Source organism: Emys orbicularis, chromosome 2 (assembly GCF_028017835.1).
Source record: "Emys orbicularis isolate rEmyOrb1 chromosome 2, rEmyOrb1.hap1, whole genome shotgun sequence".
NCBI lineage: Eukaryota > Metazoa > Chordata > Testudines > Emydidae > Emys > Emys orbicularis.
Window position 1 is genome coordinate 294,589,387 of NC_088684.1, and position 22,559 is coordinate 294,611,945.

At 44.9% G+C, this 22,559-nt stretch overlaps 1 protein-coding gene across 1 annotated transcript in view; it reads right to left on the reverse strand.

The window, feature by feature from the left end:
• SETD2 (SET domain containing 2, histone lysine methyltransferase) overlaps positions 1 to 22,559 on the reverse strand; it is a 144,805-nt gene that overhangs the window by 18,474 nt on the left and 103,772 nt on the right. Inside the window, exon 19 of the mRNA XM_065399039.1 lies at positions 17,150 to 17,261. Within this exon, the coding sequence (XP_065255111.1) occupies positions 17,150 to 17,261 (112 nt within the window). The remainder of the gene's footprint in view (positions 1 to 17,149; positions 17,262 to 22,559) is intronic.

Genomic DNA, 22,559 nt, shown 5'->3' on the forward strand with positions numbered 1-22,559 from the left:
CTGGGCTGGGGAAGATGAGAACTGGGACTAGAATCATGGTGTCGCAGGTCCAGAATGAAGTGCATTTGCAAACACCTGTCAGGAAAGTCTAGTTATTACTTAGTCCTGCCTGGAGTGCAGGGGACTAGACTAGGTGATCTACTGAGGTTCCTTCAGTCCCACACTTCTTTGATTCTATGGGAATGGCAGGGGGCAAAAGAACCTTGAGACTGGAATGGCAAATATTGCAGTAGGCCAGAGCTGTACAGGGATAAAGCTTTGTAACTACATAGGGACAGAATCAATGAGAGGTTAAAGACGAGACCAGGGACCACCAGGAGAAAGCGGAAAAGCAAAGCTTGGTGCAGTTGTCTCCCACAAGCTTTGTCTGTTGCTGGTCTGCAGTCCAACATGTCAAGATCTGCATACTGCATCAGTTCTTTGAGTCTGACTCTTAGCTGATCTGACTGTTTCCACTCACACGCATAAGTAAGAAAACTGAAGTACTGCAAAACTCCTAAGGCACATGGAGGCCCTACTCTTGATCGGCCAATAGATACAAAATAGTTCAAAGAATTTCTTAGATTGTCTAATTTACGGAGAGGGCTTCTCTGCAGAGAGCATAAAGAAAAGGTCACTTTCTACACTCACTACTATGCAAAAATAGAATCCGAGTTTGGTTTTGGGTTGGGAAAGTGATGTTTTGGGCATTAATTGATTTGCTTAACGGGAGAGCTGTTTGGAAAATATGAACATTTTTCAGAAAAAACTTCTGTGTGTTTACCAAAACTTTCAATTTAAATTTTTTTCAACCAGTTGTGAAGCTGACTAGAAAACAGGATGAATTTGTCACTGAAATTTTGTCTAAACAAACAATCACCCCTTTTTTAAGATCAAAATTTCAATGTAAAGTTTTGTCAATAATTCAAAATTTGGAAAATTTTGACCCGTTCTGCTTAAATGTTCATGTTGCAATCTTAGATCCTATCTACACTACAGATACAAATGTGTTTTTCAAACCAATACATGACACTCCTCTGGCCCAGGTACATAGTTTTCCCATGCCACAAATGTGTCAACCCTATTTGTTCTAAGCCTGACCTCTTACCTGTGTTTGCATCGCTGCACAGGGGGAAAAAATCTGTGCAGCTGTCTCACAGCCTCATTGGAGGACAGGTTCTAGAAGACATGCATGCAGAGTAGCACCAGAAATTACACACAGCAATATACTTCACAGTGTCCTACCGTAGGGAGAACTGGGAGGAAGGAGGATTGGCGAATACAATTGCCTAGGTACAATCAGTGGGTCCTGTGTGCACTTCAAAACACTGTGTGCCAAACCAATTATAGGTAGACAACCAGGCACCAGCCTAAGCCTATGGCAAGGGTGAAACATTTAGTTGCCACGGCTACTAACAAACAAAGTATTAACCATGTTGTATGTGGACACAAACCATGTTCAAAACCAGCTATAACCCTACCTGGTTACAGACTCAATTTGTAGCACAGACAGGACCCAGCTGAAAAGGAAGGAAGGAAGGAAGGGAAGGAACATGCAGAGCAGAGACGAGTTTTGTTTGTTTGTTTGTTCAAACCAAAGAAAATAAAGATGTGTAGCGTAAACCCGCTCAGAGCTCCCTGCAGCCGAATCTTGGATTCTTCTCCGGAGAACCATTCATGGCTCCTGTGCCTCCAACATGAGCCTTTGCTGCACAAGATGAAAGCAAGCTGTTCTGCTTGTGAGAGCTGGCATTGGCCGGCATTTTAGAAGGGACATGCCCAGGCTATTCTTAGCACCTGCCCTCTTCTGAAATGAAGACTGAGGCAAGGAGGAAAAGAGAGTCTCTTGTTCAAATAAGTACAGCAGGGGGAATTATTAAATGAACACTGACAAGTAGTTTAGTCACACAGATGAACCCAACTTGACAATGGTCTTAACCAATAAGAAATAATTTAGCTGTGCACAGAAGGCCTTAGGTGAACTCACGGTCTCATTACTCTCTCCCTCATTCTCCATCCCCCCCATCTCCTTTCTATTGGTGGTTTCACCCACTTCTTGCCTTAGGTTAAATTATAGATTATCTTTTCCACTCTGTTTAGACAGCACCTAACACAATGTGGCTCTGATTCAGTGCACCTGGAGTACAAAGAGGATCCCATTTGCTAACGTACATGTAGTACAGCAGTTTTTAAACTTCGGATAGGATGGTAGTTATACTGCAAGTTACATTTTACACATGAAAATTTAAAATTACAATTTAAGGATCAAAATACTCTTAAATCTACCATCCCGCTGCCAAGAAATTAAGATCGACCCGAGCAACTTTTGTTTTGTTTCAAATCTACAGACAAATATTTTGCAACCCAGTGGCTCTCTAGGAGCAGCAAGCTAGCAAATACTATTCCCCAGAACGGTGAGGGTGAAGGGACTGTTGCACAAGTCCCAGATTTGGCATATCAAAAATGATACATAAGCTGAAGTTAAAACGTGATCATCTTGGTTCATTGCAGCTGGTTTTGGAACATGCAGGATGGATTGACGTCAGCGCTCATCAAATGAAAGAATCAAATCAGAAAGAAAAAATCTCGAGCTGCGAGCGGTGGGAAGTAAAATTAATTTTAACTTTATTATTTTTAATCTCAGTGTATTTTTTTCCATATAGAAACTTGCTTAGTATTTATTTTTATTGCAAAAGTGCCTAGGAGTCCTAGACATGGATCAGCACTCCACTGTGCTAGGCGCTGTACAAACACAGAACACAAACACAGTCCCTGCCCCAAGGAGCTTACAATCTACACAAGACAATAAACAACAGATGGCTAGACAGACAGGCCAACATGGGAGTACAAGGAAATGAGACAATGCTGGTCAGTATAATAGGTAGCGGTCTCTGCACACTAGCAGCCTAGCTGTCGTCACTTATCTGATAGGCTTCACGGCAAAGGAGAGTTCTGAGGAAGGCGTTGAAGATGTTGATGGGGAACTTCTCCCAGGAGTGCGGGGCCACATGGGAGAAAGCACAAAGCTGCTTATTTGAAAATCTAACAAGATGGCAATGGAGGCTAGCATCACGGGCCTATCAGAGGGGGAGCTGATCTTTTGACACTGAATGAGAAATAATAGGGAGGGTGGGGATAGGTCGTGAATAGCCTTGAAAGTGAAGACAAGTAGCTTATGTCTGATACAATAGAGACGAGGGAGCCAGTGAAGGGATGCAAAGAGAAGGTGACGTGGTCAAAGCAGCGGGCTAGGACAATGGTCTTCGCAGCAGCATTCTGAATAGATATCAGCAAGGCCAGGCTGCCTTTGGCAAGGCCAGAAAGAAGGATGCTGCAGACAGTAACTGAAATGCGAGAATCACAGTTGTATTAGAAACCGTATCAGAGGCTTGTATTTCAGCACAGGACACAGGATTTGTTATTTACATCACTCCAAGGTCTTCCTAATTGACAAGTAAGCTCTGCCGTGATTGGATTCCTGCCTAGCAGGAAAATGGACTGCGTGCTCACTCCAGTGCTGCACAATATACCAGTAATATGCAATATGAAAAAAGAGCACTCTGACGATATTCAGATCCCTTAATCTTGTATCAGTGGGTGATGTGTTAAATGGAAATGCTGTAGAGCTGCGTTAACAGCACTAGCTGGCCCTGAGGAGCAAGAGGGGCAAAGAAGATGGTAGTTGGGAACCCAAGAGAAGGAAATCAGGGTTGTAAGTGAAGAGGCGCTGAAATGGAAGAGACTAGCCTGCGAGGGAGGGAACAGGTCAACGTGGTCAGTTGAAAGAGAAATATTGGGAATTGGAAGGCAGGAGCACCAAATGCACCAAGAAAGTCAGAAGGGGGATCCCATGCCTGTTGATGTCCTCCACCTTCTTTGAAAGGAAGACGAGGCAAACAAGAAGACAGAAGGAACCACCATGTTACTGCAACCATTGGGTAGCCTTCTAGAAGTGTATCTATAGGCGACATTAATATAGGGAGCTGGAAATACGAGGGTTGATGTATTAAATCCAGACAAACATCTTAAAAAAAATCCTAGGTATTTTAACTGCTACTTCCCAAAGGCACAAACTCATCCTTTAAAGCAAGCACAAAAACCGTCCTTGACTCCCACTTCTTACAAGAGAAGGATTGAAGTGGGAGCAACACAGCAGACTTCAAAATCATTTTTTATGAAAGAAGAATGGAAGTAATGATAATAATCATGCTTTAATGCATCTACAGCATCTTTCATCCAAGGATAAAGCACTTAAATTGATATGCAAACTACATAGAGGGTTTGCTTCGCCCACCACTGAAATGCAGCCACCTTTGGGCTCTGGGTTTAACAACAACAAAATGAGTAGTCATACAATCAGGTCAAGCCTTCCTTTGTGGGTCAAAAGAATCAAAGAGGGGAAATAACCATTGGTGAAGACCATCTGTCATCAACGCCACATCCATTACTGCCAATATTCCAGAATTGTGCCTCCGCATATCACCACATGGCATAGAGCAGTGATGCTGGGTAACAGGCTAATCAGACCAAGGACTGCAGCAATACTACTCCTCAGCAGAAAGAGCATTGGATCTAGATTAGGAAGAGCCTGAATGGTGTCTGAAATTTGATCCTAGTTCCTACCCCAAAAGGTACAAAACCAGAGTAAGTGGGAATGTGTCTTCTTCTGAAATCTTGTTATTGAATGTGGACAGCCTGCGTCTTAAGCAACAATCAGACAGCATTCAGTTTGAATATTTGTAAACACATTGCTATTTCTAGTACAGACAACAAAAAGGCATGTCTGTAAAAGGAAAAAATTAAACACTTGCTAGTGACTAAACAATATATTGTCATAAAACAGAACGTGGCTTAAGGTTAGCCAAGGCATCGTGTGGGGGCAATAATTTAGATCCATGGAGTATTTGACTGTAGCAAGTTCCACACCTGAGAGCAAGGGACTTACCTTCTTGGCTAGTTATAAACAACAGAAGGTTTTTCTGGCCAATACTCAGAGTATAGAGAGTTCAAGAAAGAGTTCAAGATTGCTAACTACCTTTACAAGGATGCAAATTCCTTCAACTGAAGGAGCAGTCAGACTTTTCCAGATGCTCAGAATGCTTCCCTCTGGCAACCAGTATCACTTTGGTCTTCTCCACATTGAGCACCCAAGTCCATATCTGTCAGATACAGAGCAAGGGAACATCTGTCTGGGTCCAATGAAAAGGAGATGTTGAGCTGAGCGTCATCAGCATATAGATGACACTGGATCCCACAGCCTCACGTAAGATCTCTCTCAGAGATTTCACATACCTACAACAAAATGGGTACTAAAAATGAACTTCACAGAACTCCTCAAAAGTCCTGGGAGAGGAAGGGCAGTTACCCATATAAATACATCTCTACCCCGATATAACACGAATTTGGATATAATGCGGTAAAGCAGTGCTCCCGGGGGGGGGGGGGGGGGGGGGGCTGGCTGTGTGCTCAGGTGGATCAAAGCAAGTTCGATATAATGCGGTTTCACCTATAATGCAGTAAGATTTTTTGGCTTCCGAGGACAGCGTTATATCGGGGTAGAGGTGTACTATATTAAACACACAGCTCCCATTTTCCAGCCCTCATGAAATTTACCCTGATTTTAATTACAACATTCAGTTCCTTAGGACAGTGCAATTTCATGTCTTTAGACAGGTGACAAATGTTGCATATTTTGCACTAGATGCATAACAGAAGTTTGGTTTTTTTAAATAAATCTAAGTGAATTCTAAATCTGACATCGACATGAATGAACTCTAGAAGATTTCCTCCAATTATGTCTAATAATCATGACTAAACAGAATCTACTAAAACAACTAAGATCTTGATTTAATTTTGATGAATTCACCAAGAGTAGGTGGAGATTAATTACATCAGTAGTTGTACCACTCCTTTGTGCTCACTTTCATGTGTAGTGGCAAACCTGATCTAAGTTACAGTGAAATTCCCAGAGAAACAAGCATCAGACCCACATTGATTTCAACTGAAGTCAGCATTAGTAATGTTATTACAATGCATACCAAATTTTTTGGATTATAAGTGCATAAAGTAAAATTTAGCCCATCTTTTACAGCTGCAGATTTTCATAAAGCCACATCTCAGCACTGATAATGCATCATGATGTCAGTGGGATGCTGAAGCAGTATCAGCCTGAAACATGGCATGAAGTCTTTCATTTTACAGCAAAGTTCTCTAACAGCAGGAAAATAGTCTAATTTGGTGAGATCTCAATGCACAAAATGTTAAAAGTTTTACTGGGATACAATCAACCTGAAACCTAATCAATTTGGGGGACGGATAGTTCAGTGGTTTGAGCATTGGCCTGCTAAACCCAGGGTTGTGAGTTCAATCCTTGAGGGGGCCACTTAGGGATCTAGGGCAAAATCAGTACTTGGTCCTGCTAGTGAAGGCAGGGGGCTGGACTCAATGACCTTTCAGGGTCCCTTCCAGTTTATGAGATAAGTATATCTCCATATATTTTCAAGATGCAAATTAATAGTACTTTCAGCTGCCCAGAGTCTTCCTACCAGTTTCTGTGGCTTTCCAATTTAATTGTCATATATTTAAAAAAAAAAAAAAAAAAAAAAGTTGGGGTTGCTTTTTGGGGGAAAGGGGGTACTCCTGTTGATGCATGAAAGACCCACACTAACAGAAAATGACTGTGCAGGAGAAACAGTGAAACTGACAATGAAAAATTTTTCTGCCAAATGCACAGAAAAATACAGAAAAACATTCTCCTCCCCCCCAACTCTGTTACTGTAATTTAAGGCATCCATACTAGGTAAAGCAAAACAGATGTGATTTTTAAGTTGGTGTCCTTTCAACACCATCTAGTCTATTGACTATATATTCCAAAACTTTGTATATCTTTTTAATGACCATTTTCCCATTTCTAATGGTTATCTTTTACCAACAGCACGTAAGTGTATTTTATCATACTTGAAAATAAAGTGTAATCTATTCACTATATGTTTAATACAGAGACTAAAAACTATCGATCCTTTAAAATGATGACTGCCTCTGACCCAAACGAAACATCTGGATTTACAAAAGGACCCATTCCTAATACAAATTAATGCAGATCAGGTCCTCTTCCATTTACAATAGGAAGCGTCCCTACCACGGTTAGTCCAGGCACCATTAAGTTACTACCTAAAGGCAAGATTCAGACGTAACAGATTCCAGAGTCTGATGGATCAGAACAAAGAGCAATCACTTTTTCCAATTCATTTCTCATTCCCAGGAAGAGTGAAGCCTTTATTTTCAAGTAGACAAACTAATGTATTCTAATTAAAAGGACATTAGGAGGGTCTAAGTTATAGGTTTTGTTTAATAAATATTTTACAAAACTTAATTGAAATGTCCTTTTAAGTTTAGATGGAAAAAGTGTGCTTTTGGTTTCGATGCAACCATTTCCCTGTGCTGTTTGCAACCTACACAAAGCAGGACTGGGTCAGTACAGGTAAACAAGAAAATGAAATTGACCAGAAGCAGATTATAAACAAAAGGTAAATTGACTAGATTTCTTATTTTTTTCAGGCTGAGTTAAATGCAACTATATAAATGGTGAAAAGTACAAATTTAACATTTCTTTCACTTTTAAAAATCAAGAGCATTCATAAAGGAAATTAATTTATAGAATTTTTAATCCTTTTCTCCATCACACTAATTACTTTAAAGGGAGACATTTTCAAAATGGTGTGGTGTAGGGAGTTAGCGAAGTCACACTGGAAACTCACTGCACTGAAAATGTACTCAATTGCCTTTTTTTTAAAACTACACAGGCAAAAGTGAACCAGAAATGACAAGATGTGTGTATCTTTACGACTCATCTATTTTAAGGGACATGACTGCTGCCTGTCATACCAGGAATGTCTTGACATTCCATGGATTCCAATGGAAAGCAAATGCAGCGGATGGGATACAGAACTAACAGCAAAGTAGTTAAAATGGCCTGGTGGATTTTTTTTTGACAATTTGCAAAACTAACTGCTCCACAGCTGAGCAGTTGTATACCAAGTTCTTGCTCATTATTTTTGTGGTGTTCTTTTTTCGCAAGGGAGTAAACATTTGCAAATTAGGTATTTATAACAGAATGCTGAATGCTATACTACTTAGAGAAAAAACAAAAACAAAAAAAACACACATGGATTTGATTAATCCCTAGGAGCACTGGCTTCTTTCCAGGTGGTAACACCTAGGAACTGGATGTTTTCAAGGGGTTTTAGGAGAGCCCTACGGACATTTGTACATGAGGCTGAGGAAAGCCTCCCATTGTAGAAGTGAAGTGGGACAAGGATACTCCTGCTTAGAGCAGAGCTCTTCATGGCAGGGACAACATCTATCTCTATGTTCGTACAGAGCCTAGAACAACAGGGTCCAATCCTGGATGTCTCAGTAATATAAGCAACAGAAACCCTCAGTGAAATTCACCTGGTGCTTTCCATGTATCTGAGAGCTCGTGACTTGAGCACTGCGTGGGCTACTAGCAGGAAGAAGATGGGTTAACTAGTAGTGCATTACCATAGGAGATAGAAAGGGGGCTAGCAGGGGGAAGACCAGCAACAGTAGGTAGAGAGAGTGAATAGTCGGAGCAGGAGGTTGGGCTGGGAGTTTTCAGGATTGTGAGGGGGCTGGAAAGATGGAAGTTGATCAGTTTTGTTGTGTTTTCAAAGAGCTTTTGGGTGCTGAGTTGTTCTGAAAATATAGTCCCTAAACCTGTTGACTTTAGAATCTTGCTATGTCCATAGTAAACCATTTCCTGGAAGTTATAACTTAGTCCTGCCATGAGTGCAGGGGACTGGACTAGATGATCTCTCGAGGTCCCTTCCAGTCTTATGATTTTATGATGCTATAACCCAGTAAAACACTTTCTCCAGTGCACCTTGACACAGGTCTCCTTTTTACCCTCATTTGTTTAAATTGCAAAAGTGCAAGAAAAAAGTTATGATTTCAGATCCTCACTGAGACCTTGGACATAGGCCATTGGATGTTAAGAAAAACCAAGCCTACTCCACTCTTTGTTTGCTTTGCAAGTGAAGTTACTTTCTTAGTGGGATTTTGCTACATATTTTTAACACTCAGCTACATACATGACAGACAATCCTTGGATTTACAATCCCTTAATGCACTAACAATACAGGCAATAATGGCTCCTTTGGGAGAGTTAAAAAACTGTCAGCGTTTGAAGTAAGAGCAGTCAAACTATGTATCCATAGAAGAGTGCTTAACTATAAAGCTAAATAGCAGCTTTAAAAAAAAGTCTAAATGGGCCAGTAAGGAGGGCTCAGTGAAACCTGGAAGGTACCGTATATACTCGATCATAAGCTGGTTCGTTTATAAGCTGACAGCCCCCCCCCCCAAGGTGGATACGTAAAAATGGAAAATTTTATGACCCATTCATAAGACGACCCTATAATTCAGGGGTCAGCAAACTTTGGCTCCCGGGCCATCAGGATAAGCCACTGGTGGGCCAAGATGGTTTGTTGAGCGTCCTCAGGCACGGATGGGGGGGAGGGATAGCTCAGTGGTTTGAGCATTGGCCTGCTAAACCCAGGGTTGTGAGTTCAATCCTTGAGAGGGCCACTTAGGGATCTGGGGCAAAATCAGTACTTGGTCCTGCTAGTGAAGGCAGGGGGCTGGACTCGATGACCCTTCGGGGTCCCTTCCAGTTCTATGAGATAGGTTAATAATATAATATATGGAGATACACCTAAGTAAACAAAGTGTCCCGCCGGGACAGCAACTGGTGGGGAAATTTTTTAGGGGGGAGAAGCTGGGAGTCAGGGGAGTAACCACTGTGACCACCCCCCACATGACCCCACCCCTAGCTCGGGACTCTCACACTCTCCCCATCCCATCCCTTCCCACCTTATCTGGGGAGGGCCAAGGGAGAATGTCTCTGGCCTGGCTGGAGCTGCTCCGGCAGGCTGGGCAGCATGCTCCAGCGGGCCAGACCAGGCGGCGCGGCCGCAGCATGTTTCAGCGAGCTGGGCCAGGTGGCATGGCCGCAGCGTGCTCTGGCTGGCCGGGTAGTGCGGCCGCAGCGTGCTCTGGGGGGCAGGGCCGAGCGGCACGGCTGCAGCCTGCCAGCCCCGGAGCTGCAGCTGCTTCGGAGGCTGGGGGGAGAGCAGCGTGCCCAGAAGCGGAGACACTCTGGTCCCGCCTCTTCCCTTCTGGCTCTGCTGCCTCTCCTTGCTCCCTCTGTTGGGGGGAGGGGCTGTCCCACCTCTCCCTCTCTATACCTGTTCATAAGCCGACCCCCTTCTCTGGTGCTTCCCTTTTTTACTAAAAAATTCAGCTTGTGAACGAGTATATACAGCAGGGGGGGAAAAATTAAGTGTGCTGAAAGGACTGCCACTCAATGTTAAATTCTATAAACTCTCAGTATCGCATTAGCTTTATATCGCACTTCCTCTATAGATCTCAGTGTGTTTTACAAAGAATCATCCCCATTTCAGAGATGGAGAAACTAAGGCACCGAGAGAATAATTAACATGCCCAAGGTTATATAGCTGGTCAGTGGCAGTGCCAGGAACAGAACTCAGGTCTCCTGCCTCCTAAGTCTTGTGCTCTGCCCACTGAATTCAGGCTGCCTCTTTTTGGATAGACAGGATCTCTCTTTTGAGGGTACTATCTATGACCTTGTCCCCAAAAAACAGTTACTAACTTTTCCGTAACTGTTGTGCTTCAAGATGTGTGGCACATGTCCATTCCATGTTAGGTGTGGGCGCGCTTCGAGCACAGTCGCCAGAAATTTTCCCCTCAGTGGTACCCGTCGGGTTGGCTCTAGCACCCCCTAGTGCCGCGCTCTCATGTCAGCAGTATAAAGGGACCAGCTGACCCCGCACCCTTCTCAGTTCCTTCTTGCGAGCCAACTCCAACAGACGGGTAAGGGGGTGGGTCACAGAATAGACATGTGCAACACATCTCGAAGAACAACAGTTACGGAAAGGTTAGGAACAGTTTTTTCTTCTTCGAGTGCTTGCACAGGTCCAACTCCCCATTAGGTAACTCGCAAGCAGTAATGCAGGAGGTGGGATCGGAGTTTACGGACATACTGATTGTAATATGGCTCAACCAAACCTGGCGTCATCCCTGGCCTGCTGGGTGATGGCATAGTGGGAAGAAAATGTGTGCACTGATGACCAAGTTGCTACTCTGCAAATGTCCTGGATAGGGACCTGGGCCAGGAACACTGATGAAGAAGCTTGTGCCTTGGTAGAATGGACAGTCAAGACAGCTGGTGGAGGGACCCCTGCCTGCTCGTAGCATGTGCGAATGCATGCTGTAATCCAGGATGAGAGCCTCTGAACTGAGATGGGAAGGTCAGCTACCGACACAATGGATCTATGGAATGGTTCTGTCCTCTCCATATAGAGCACTAGGGCACATTTAAAATCCAGTGTCTGGACATGTTGTTCCTCCCTGTTCGCGTGAGGTTTCGGAAAGAAAACCAGCAGGAAAATTGCCTGATTACTGTGAACCTGCAAAACTATCTTTGGGAGGAACGCGGGGTGGGGGCATAGCTGTATCTTGTCCTTAAAGAAGACCGTGTATGGGGGTTCTGATGCAAGGGCCCAAATCTCTGAGACCCTTCTGGCCAAAGTAATAGCCATCAGAAAGGCCACTTTCCAGGAAAAGTATTATAGGGAACAGGGTGCCAGCAGCTCAAAACTCAGGGGCCCATGAGTTTTGACCAGATGGGGTTTAGGTCCCCTACGGGAATGGGCTCCAGAATCTGTGGGTATAGTCTTTCTAGGCCTTCAGAAAACAGATGGACATTTCATGCGAGAAAGCGAATCCGCTATCCATCGGATGGTGGAACGCCGAGATCACTGCAAGGTGTATTTGAACTGATGATATTGCCAGACCTTGCTGGTTTAGATGTTGCAGATACTCCAGGAACAGTCTCCAGAGACGATCGTATGCTGGGAAGTCCAAATGGAAAAGCACTTCTACTTGGTGAGGTATATAGCTCTGGTAGAGGGTTTCCTGCTACCTGAAAGGACCTGGCGGACTTACTCTGAACAGGCCAACTCCACGGGATTCAGCCATGGAGCTTCCAAGCCGTCAGGTGGAGGGTGCTGAGGTTTGGGTGGAGCATTAAACCGTGGTCCCGTGGGATCAGGTCCAGGAGAAGAGGGAGTGGTATTGGAATCACTTCTAAGAGACCTAGCAGTGTGGCAAACCAGTGCTGATGGGGCCAGACTGGGGCCTTGTGCACAAGCGGAATGGGGGGGGGGGGGAGAGAAGAGTGTAAACAAGATGCTCCGTCCAAAGGAGCAAGAAAGCGTCCGTGTGCAACCCCGGGCTGTGGCCTTGCAGGGAACAAAACTGGTGGGTAGTCCCTCACCGCTGGAAAACGACTCTCACTATGTCGGATGGAGGAAGCACTCATGGTGACTGGGGAAAGATCTGCTGAGGTGATCTGCGAGTTCGTTCTGGACCCCTAGAAGGTGAGGAGCTTCGAGGTGGATTGAGTGCATTATGCAAAACTCCCATAAGCGAATAGTTTCCCAGCACAGGGGGGACGAGCGAGCCCCACCCTGCCTGCTGAGGTAGTACATGGCTGCCGTGTTGTCCACGAGCACTAGCACGCTCTTGTTTGCTATGTGCAGTAGGAACACCTGACCGGCTAGGCGGATCACTCTGAGTCCTCTGAGGTTGATATGTAATGATAGCTCTTCCTGGGCCCAAAGGCCATGGGGTCCTGAGGTGCCGCAGGCGAGCTCCCCCATCCTAGCTCCGACACATCCAAGACTAGGGATAACGAAGGCTGGAGCCTGATGAAGGGAATGTCTGTGCAGACTGTCAGAGGGTCCCGTCACCAATCGAGAGGGGGCGAGGACCAGGGGAGGTACAGTGAGCACTGAGTCCAAGTGGTGGCGGCTTGGTGAGAACACTGAGGCCAGCCAAGCTTGAAAAGGTCAGAGGTGTAGCTTTGCATACAGCACTCTGTATGTGCACAAGGCCATAGAAGTTTGAGGCAGAAATGTGCCATCGTGAGAGGGTGGGCCTGGACCTGTGCTATTAACAATGCTATCATCTGGAAGTGGGTTTCCGGCAGGAAGGCCTTGGTCTGGCTGGAGTTGAGCACTGCTCCAATAAACTCTATCCTCTGCACCAGGGTGAGGGTAGACTTCTGTTTAACAGCAGGCCCAATGCCTGAAAGGTTGACTGAATGCAGCAGACGCTGGGCCTTGGACCGGCCTTTACTAGTCCAGGGGTGGCCAACCTGTGGCTCTGGAGTCACATGCGGCTCTTCAGAGGTTAATATGCGACTCCTTGTATAGGCACCGACTCCGGGGCTGGAGCTACAGGTGCCAACTTTCCAATGTGCCAGGGGGTGCTTGGTGCTCAACCCCTGCCCCCACTCCCCTCGCTCCCCACAGAACCTCCTGCACGCCACCAAACAGCTGATCAGGAGGTGCTGATCGGCGGGGCTGCCAGTGGGTGGTAGGCACTGGGAGCAGGGTGGGGTGGGGTCATGGGAGGCTGCTGAAGTATTACTGTGGTTCTTTGGCAATGTACATTGATAAATTCTGGATCCTTCTCAGGCTCAGGACTAGCCAGTTGTTGAGATATGGGTACACTTGTACCCCCCGCCTTTTCAAGAAGGCCGCCAGTACCTCCATGCATTTCATAAAAATCCATGGGGCTGCCAACAGGCCAAATGGAAGAACAGCAAATTGGTAGTGGGCCTGATTCAGAACGAACTTGAGCAACCTGTGTCCTTGGAAAACTGTGATGTGGAAAGAGGTGCCTCTCAAATAGAGAGCAGCATACCAGTCCCTCGAATCCAGGGAGGGAATGATGGTGGCCAAGGAGACTATGCAGAACTTCAGCCTTTTGAGATAGCCGTTGAGATGGCGCAGGTCTAGGACAGGCCTGACATCACCTTTGGCTTTGGGAATTAGGAAATAGAGTAAACACCTTCCCCTTAGTTCTGAGGAACTTCCTCCACGGCTCCCACTCGGAGGAGGGCGTGCACCTCCAGGGCTAAGAGTTGCTTGTGAGACGGTCCCTGAGGAGGGACAGGGAGGGAGGGAGGGTGGGACAGAGGGGTGGGAACAAGCTGGAGAGTATAACCCATCTTTACAGCACTCAGCACCCAACAGTCTGTGGTTATATGAGATCCTGCTCAGCTGAAGTGGGACGGGCAGCCTGAAAACAGTGGGAAGGCAGGATCCAGCATTATGGGAACTGATATAATGCCCTCGGGCATCCCGCCAAAAGCTCTGTTTAGAAACACCCCCCCCCCCGCCCCTCCTCCCCGAGTGTCTGGGTAGGGTGGGTAGAAATGCTGAGGTGGATGGAGGTGGCTGTCTGCGCCTAAAACCCCAGCTTCATTTCTTTTGTAGGTTGGGATGGCCGAGTGGAGAAATGGGCACTCTGCTGACGCTTGAAATGTTCCCTCAAGGGCGCTGGGATGTAAAGGCCAAGGGACTGACGGTAGAGCTCTGGAGTCCTTCAGTCCATGGAGCTTTGCATCTGTCTTGTCTGAGAAGAGCAAGGCCCCTTCAAACAGAAGGTCCTGGAGAGACTGCTGGACCTCCGTTGGCAGGCACAACGACTACAGCCAAGAACACCTGTGCATGGCCAGGGATTTAGTCACTGAGACTGCCGTGTCCCAGGTGGCCTGCAGGAAGGCCCGGGCTATTGACTTCTCCACACTGGTAGAAGTGACCTCCTGCCTGGACTCCTGGGGAAGCAAGTCTCTGAACTTTGACATGGAGTCCTAGACATTAAAATCGTATCTCCCTATCAACACCTGTTGTTTGGAGAAGTGGAGCGGTAAACCTTCTGTAGAATAAACCTTTCTACTAAATAGGTCTAGCTTCTTTGAGTCCTTTGTCTTAGGGGTCGCTCCATGCACCCCGTCGCTCCCTTTCGGTGGCCCCTGAGACCACCAGGGACCCCAGTGGGAGGTGGGAGTACAAGTACTCATACCCTTGGTGGGAACAAAGTACTGCTTCTCAGCTCTCCACAGGTGGGCAGCAGGGAGTATGAGTTTTGCCACAAGGCTTTAACTGGTCCCATGATAGCCTCATTGAGAGGCAGAGCCACTGTAGTTGGCCTAGCCGCAGCCAAGATGTCGACAAGGCTGTGGGAGGATTCTTTGACTATCTCCAGTTGCAGCCCTAAGTTCGAGGCCACCCTCTTCAACAGCTCCTGATGAGCTTTGAAGTCATCACCAGCAAGGGGTCCTCCTTGTCTCTTTCTGCAGCGACTGGGTCCTGCAGGTCTAGATCCTAAGGATCAGTACTGGGTTCGGTACCGGAGTCCAGGTCAGAAGTCCTCTCCATGGCCACCAAATATGAGCGTCTGGAATGTGTCCCTGACATCGGAGGAAAACCCCAAGGGTTCCAAAATGGCCATTGCATCAGCATAGGCCAGTGCGCACTGGGCCAAGCGCTCAGCGGTATCTGAGCCCGGGTCCACCACCACAAAGGGCTGACTGGGGAGTATCAACAGCAACCCCTCTGCTAGGTATACGACCCCACTTCCAACTCAGACGTCGAGCCCTCCTCCGGGGACCATGGAGGTGCGGTACTCATCGGTTCTGGAGATAAGTGCTGAGACAGGGAGGCCTGCATTCAGGATAGCAGGGATGGTTTCCTGCTAGACGGTACAGAGGGCAGCTTGGGGTGACCCGCTCCTTTCTATCCACCTGCACCGCTGACACCTGCTCTTGGATTAACGGTGGTACCAATAACGCCAGCAGGTCTCTTTCCGCCGCGAACACCTCCAGGGCAGATGGAACCACAATTGCACTGGACCCTCGTTGTCCCTCTGGCACAGGCTGGTCTGGTACTGGACTCAAGGGAGGGGAATGCCCCCTGTCGGCCAGCTGCTTCTTATGTTTCCTTCTCGGCACCGGAGAATGGTGAGAGTCCCTGACAGTGGGAACAGCAATCCTCACCGATGCTCAAGTACTCACTGCTGAGTCTGACCAGATTGGCTCTGTAGAGTGCCTCTTCCATCAATAGGAACTTCCATATGGCCTCCTGGTCCTTCATATGAGGCTTGAATTCCCAGCAGATGCGACAACAGTCCCGGACATGAGCCTCACCCAAGCACTTTAGGCAACTGGTATGTGTGTCACTCAAAGGCATAGGCTTGCTGCAGGAGGCACAGGGGGCAGATGAAAATCCATTAATAAGGCAGAATCTTCAGCTAAACTATGTAGAAGAACTATTTACAGTCCAAATGAAAAATAAATAACTGGAAGAAAGAAACTGGGGAAATGAGCAGTTTCAGCATCCGTCACGGGCGGTAAGAAGGAACTGACGGGGTGTGGGGTTGGCTGGCCCTTTTATACCGGCACCAGGAGGCACTGGAGCCAATCTGACAGGTACCATTGAGGGAAAAATTTTCGGCAACTGTGCTCGAGGCGCGCATACACGTAGCGTGGAATGGACGTGTGCAATCACTCGAAGAAGAACAGTAAGCTTCTCTCTCTCTCGAGTTGCACTCGAATCGCAATTCCAGAAACAGGATTCCACACTGGGCAATGCTGATGCCCAGCTTTAAGAGTATGACCTCTATCTGGACACACAAAAATTATTTCATGACCAATAACACAAGATAATTCTCTTTGCTCAGCCAGACTCAAACATTGTATCCATGACACTGACTTTGTAAAAGAGCTAGTGTCAGGGTCAATAATAACCCTATATGGGTATTTATTTATTTGGCGGAGGAAGGGGGAGCTGGAACATCAGGAAGACCTCTAACAAACAAGCTATCATGTCTGAGAGGGGAGTCTACTAGGGCCCCCTCCTAGCTCCAGCAAGAGGAGTTCCAGATAATGAAGAGAAACTTCTTCAGCATCTATTTCCTATGTCAAAGGGTCAAGGAAAACCTTGTTTAATGATTTACTAACAAAGCTTTCAGAAACATCTGGCCAGACCATTAATTTGAGCTTTTCAGTCCACATTTAAAAGAACACCTCGATCTTCTGTTCATACTCCGTCTATATAAGATATTGTCATCCACCACTTCAACAATTTGAGTTTTCTCGCATGCTTGGATTTGCCACACAGTAGATTATTTGGCCACAGGATTTACGGAACGACACAAGTTTTCCACTCTCCATTTAAAGAAGCTGTGAAAGATGAGATGTTTCACCTGCTGATTGCACACTTACCTTCATTGGGTTTTCATCGTATGTTGGAGTCCCAAGGTCCATCTCAGCTTCATGTTCGAGGCTGGCATCATCTCCGGGGCTGTCCCAGGTAGGAGGATCCCACTGGGTTTGCCTAGAGAAAGAAGGGAACGGTCTCACTTATATCTTGGAGTAATGGAAGCACACTCATGAAATTACCATCATGTCCTATATTCTGGACACTTGGAAGCCAGCCCTGATTGCCTTCTTGCAAATAACTGACTGGGGACAGGACTCTCAGCTTTGATTGCACATAACCAGTGCCTCACAAAAACTTCCTGGAAAAGAATATTTTTAATTGACAGGGATATGAACAGTGTAACATGCATTGGAAGTATTATAAATAAGTCAACAATAAACAGCAATTCATTTCATGTTGGGGCATCTATGAGCATGCCACTGGATTAGGGGCAGACCTAATCTTGACGTTGTCCCTTCTTCCAGATCAATAATGACTAATAGCACAATAATAGCATACACAGATGATACCAAATAGGGTAGTTATGCTTGCCAGTGAAGACAGAGAATTATGCAGTATAGACATGTCTATGAAATAAAATGAGGTTCAATCCAAAAATATCCAAGCTAGTGCATCTGGGGAAACCATCATATACCTGGGAGACTGTAACGCTGAAAGGTGTAGGGATTACATGAATTTACAAAGCAACAGGGTAGTAAGCAGAAACAGTGCGGTTTTGGTTTGTCTGTACAGAGACATCACGTCACAGAGCCTGAGGGTAGTAGTCTCTTCTCTACAGAAATGAGGTCAGACCACACCTGGAATCAAGTGTTCAGTTCTAGGCATTTCATTACTGGAAAGATGCAGACATAGAGGGAAGATTTCATAAGAAGTGCAACAAGAATGAACAAAGGCCTGGAGAGATCGATTGATTGGTGAAGAATAATTAATTTAATATGGAAAAGCTTGGCTAAATGATGACAATCGAGATATAATTGCCAGCTAAAAGGGTATATCCATCAACAAGGGAGAGAAATTGTTTAGTGTGATCCAAGATGGGATAAGTACAAAGTAATGGGATGAAAGGGCGCAATGGAAAATTTAGGCTATCAGGAAAGATGTCTTAAAAATGCTGTCTATTTGATTGTGGAATGGTCTCCCAGGAGAATTTTTGGAAGTCCCATCCCATCACTGGAATTATTTAAAATTAGACTAATCAAAATCCTGAAGGGGACAACAGAGAGAACTATTCTGCACTGGGCCCTGGCAAATAGACTAAATGACCAAATGCTATAGGTCTTTTCCATCTCTAACTTTTGATTCCAAACATGGCCTGGACTTACAGCTGTCTGTATACTATGGACAAAATCTGAAACTCTGAAGAAAAGGGACCATCTGGTTTGAAGGTTCTGGTTTTGACTCATCAATGGAAGTACGCAGACAATCATCACAATCCAAACAAAAACTTATTTTGGGGATGGGGTCAGGGAGGAGAGTAAATGATGGATTCTCTGTAACTTGAAGTCTTTAAATCTTGATTTGAAGACTTCAGTAAACTCAGCTAGAGGTTAGGGGTCTATTACAGGAGTGGGTGGGTGAGGTTCTCTGGCCTGCAATGTGCAGGTCAGACTAGATGATCATGATGGCCCCTTCTGACGTTGAAGTCTATGACAGGACTGTGGGGAAAATCAAATATGCTTGTTTAAATGGACCACATGTCCTTCTGCAAACCCAAGACGCTATTTTTAAAACCTACTTAATGGTGTGCAGCTTGATTTTATTCCATCACTACATAAGCCATAATATTAAACTAATATTTGCCCCACAGGGGAAAATGGACTGATAAGTAAAAGGAAGGGAAAATGAGTAATCATGCAATCTGACTCTACTGTATCAGCCTTAGAATGCTGCTACTTAAAAAAAGTGCTTACAAAACATTTCCAGGGGGTAAGACTGCTAGGAGTTTAAGTCTAATAATGTTCAGTCAGCAGTTTCCAAAGCAACTGATGGAGGATTCGTTGCCTAAACGTATCAATACCAACAGCTGAAGGCTGAATTGCATGTCATTCCTTTTATATGCAGACTCCCCAAACACGCAATATTAATTGTTGTTAGGCAATCAGTAAGGTCTTCCCATTGCCTGGTGTTCTGAAATGCTCCTTATGTTGGTACTACATGGGGCTCGTAAGTCCTAGTACAAATAGGGATAGCACAAATCAACAACAGAGTCAGGTTTTTTTTTTAAATGGAACTATTCACACTAGCTCTCCTTAAAATAAGGCCTGGTCTACACTGGGGTGGGTGGGGGGGAAGAGAGATATCAATCTAAGTTATGCAACTTCAGCTACATGAATAACGTAGCTGAAGTCGACGTACTCAGATCTACTTACTCAGTGTCTTCATTGTGGTAAGTCGACAGCTGACGCTCTCCCATCGACTCCGCTGGCGCCTCTCGCCCTGCTGGAGTACCGGAGTTGACAGGAGAGCGCTCTGCGGTCAATTGATCATGTCTAGACTAGACGCGATAAATCGACCCCTGCTGGATTGATCGCTGCCCAATCCAGACAAGTCCTAAGAAACTGAATTCCCATCCAAACCTCTTTTCTGACTTATATTAACCATTAAAAACCTTAACAACCACATAAAGCATAAGAACAGAAGAATGGCCATACTGGGTCAGACGTATGGTCCATCTAGCCCAGTATCCTGTCTTTTGACAGTGGCCGGTGACAGATGCTTCAGTGAGAGTGAACAAAACGTGGAAATGTATCGAGTGACCGATCCCGTCACCCAGTCCCAGCTTCTAACAGCCAGAGGTTTAGGGACACCCAGAGCACGAGGTTGCATCCCTGACTATCTTGGCTAATAGACATTGATGGACCTATCCTCCATCAACTTATCTAATCCTTTTTCAAACCCAGTTTTACTTTTGGCCTTCACAACATCCTTTGGCAATGAGTTCCATAGTCTGACTGTGGGGGTGTGAAGCAGTATTGCCTTTTGTTTGTTTTAAACCTGCTGCCTATTAATTTCATTTGGTGATCCAGGGTTCTTGTGTTATGTGAAGGGGTAAATAACACTTCCTTATTCACTTTCGCCACACCAGTCATGATTTTATAGACCTCTCTCATATCCCGCCTTAGTTGTCTCTTTTCCAAGCTGAACAGTACCAGTCTCCTCACATGGAAGCTGTTCCATACCCCTACGCATTTTATTGCCCTTCTCTGTACTTTTTCCAATTCTAATATATCTTATTTGAGATGGGGCAACCAGAACTGCATGCAGTATTCAAGGTGTGGGCATACCATAGATTTATATAGTGGCATTACGATATTTATTTATCTATCCCTTTCCTAATGGTTCCTAACATTTTGTTAGCTTTTTTGACTGTTGCTGCACATTGAGCAGATGTTTTCAGAGAACTATCCCCAATGACTCCAAGATCTCTTTCTTGAATAGTAATAGCTAACTTAGACCCCACCAGTTTGTATGTATAGTTGGGATTATGTTTTCCAACATGCACTACTTTGCATTTAACAACAATGAATTTCATCTCCCATTTTGTTGCCCAGTCACCCAGTTTTGAGAGATCTCTTTATAACTCTTCGCAGTCTGCTTTGGACAACTATCTTGAATAGTTTTGTATCATCTGCAAACTCAATGTTTACCCCTTTTTCCAGATCATTTATGAGTATGTTGAACAGCACTGGTCCCAATACAAATCCCTGGGGAACCTCTCCACTGTGAAAACCAACCATTTATTCCTACCTTTTATTCCCCATTTCCTAACCAGTTACTGATCCATGAGAGGACCATCCCTCTTATCCCATGATGCTGAGTTTGTTTAAGAGCCTTTGGTAAAGGACACTGTCAAAGGCTTTCTGAAAGTCTAAGTATGGTATATCCACTGGCTCACTCTTGTCCACGTTTGTTGACACGCTCAAAGAATTCTAATAGATTGGTGAGGCATGATTTCCCTTTACAAAAACTGTTTTGCTTCTTCCCCATTATATCATGTTCATCTATGTGTTTAATAATTCTGTTCTTTACTATAGTTTCAACCAATTTGTCTGGTACAGAAGTTAGGTTTACCAGCCTGAAATTGACAGGATTGCCTGCAGAGCCTTTTTTAAAAATTGGCATTACATCAGCTATCCTCTAGTCATCTGGTAAAGAGGCTGATTTAAGCGATAGGTTACATACCACAATTGTTAGTAATGCAATTTCATAACTGAGTTCTTTCAGAACTCTTGGGTTAATACCATCTAGTCCTGCTGACTTCTTATTGTTTAATTTCTCAATTTGTTCCAAAATCTCCTCTATTGGTACCTTAATATGGGACAGTTCCTCAGATTTGTTACCTAAAAAGAATGGCTCAAGTGTGGGAATCTCCCTCACATGCTTTGCGGTGAAGACCAATGCAAAGAATTTATTTAGCTCCTCCACAATGGGCTGGTCCTTCCTTGATTGCTCCTTTAGCACTTCAATCATCCAATGGCCCCACTGATTGTTTGGCAGGCTTCCTCCTTTTGATGTACTTCAAAACATTTTTGCTGTTAGTTTTTGCGTCTTTTACTAGTTGCTCTTCAAATTATTTTTTTGGCCTGCCTCATTTTGCTTTTACACTTGACTTACCAGTCTATGCTCCTTTCTGCTTTCCTCAGCGGAATTTAACTTCCAATGTTTAAAGGATGTCTTTTTGTCTCTAACTGCCCCTTTTACTCTGTTGTTTACCCACGGTGGCGTTTTTTTGGGGTTCTCTTACTTTTTTTTTATTTGGGGGTATGCATATAGTTTGAGCCCCTATTTTGGTGTTTTAAAAAGTTTCCATACAGCTCACAGGCATTTCACTCTTGTGAAGCTGAATATGTATTGGTAGGATCTAAAAAACCAATATTCATGTGCTAGAATAGGCCAAAACAGTAATGGCAACTTATTTAACATTCAGCAAGAAAACGACATTCCTTTTTCTGACCTACTACAATGCTGACCACAGGTTTAAGGATGGGAAGGCTGACAAAGTGGGGAAATAAATCTATGATGCCAAGAAGCCATAATCACCTTGGAAATACAGCAGTGCTGTAAGCACATCTAAGAAACAACAACACATTGCATTTACATGGTATCTCATCCCAAAAGCGTTGAGCACTTTAAAAGACTACATATGCTACTATTTGTATAGCACCAAAAGTGTGGTACATATTTTACAGAGAGGTAAACAGATAGATTGTAAGCTTTTTGGGGCAGGGGTCCTATGATGTATTCAAGAACTGCTTCACCCACTGCTGGGGTGGAACACAACAGCTGTTTAAACGGAGCACAGCAGCATAACACAACATTTTAAAATAGGAAGATAAGAGGAAAACTGTTTCCAATTGAAACTGAAGGTTGTATTTGCCAAACATTTAATCAGGATGCTGGGGCTAACACCTC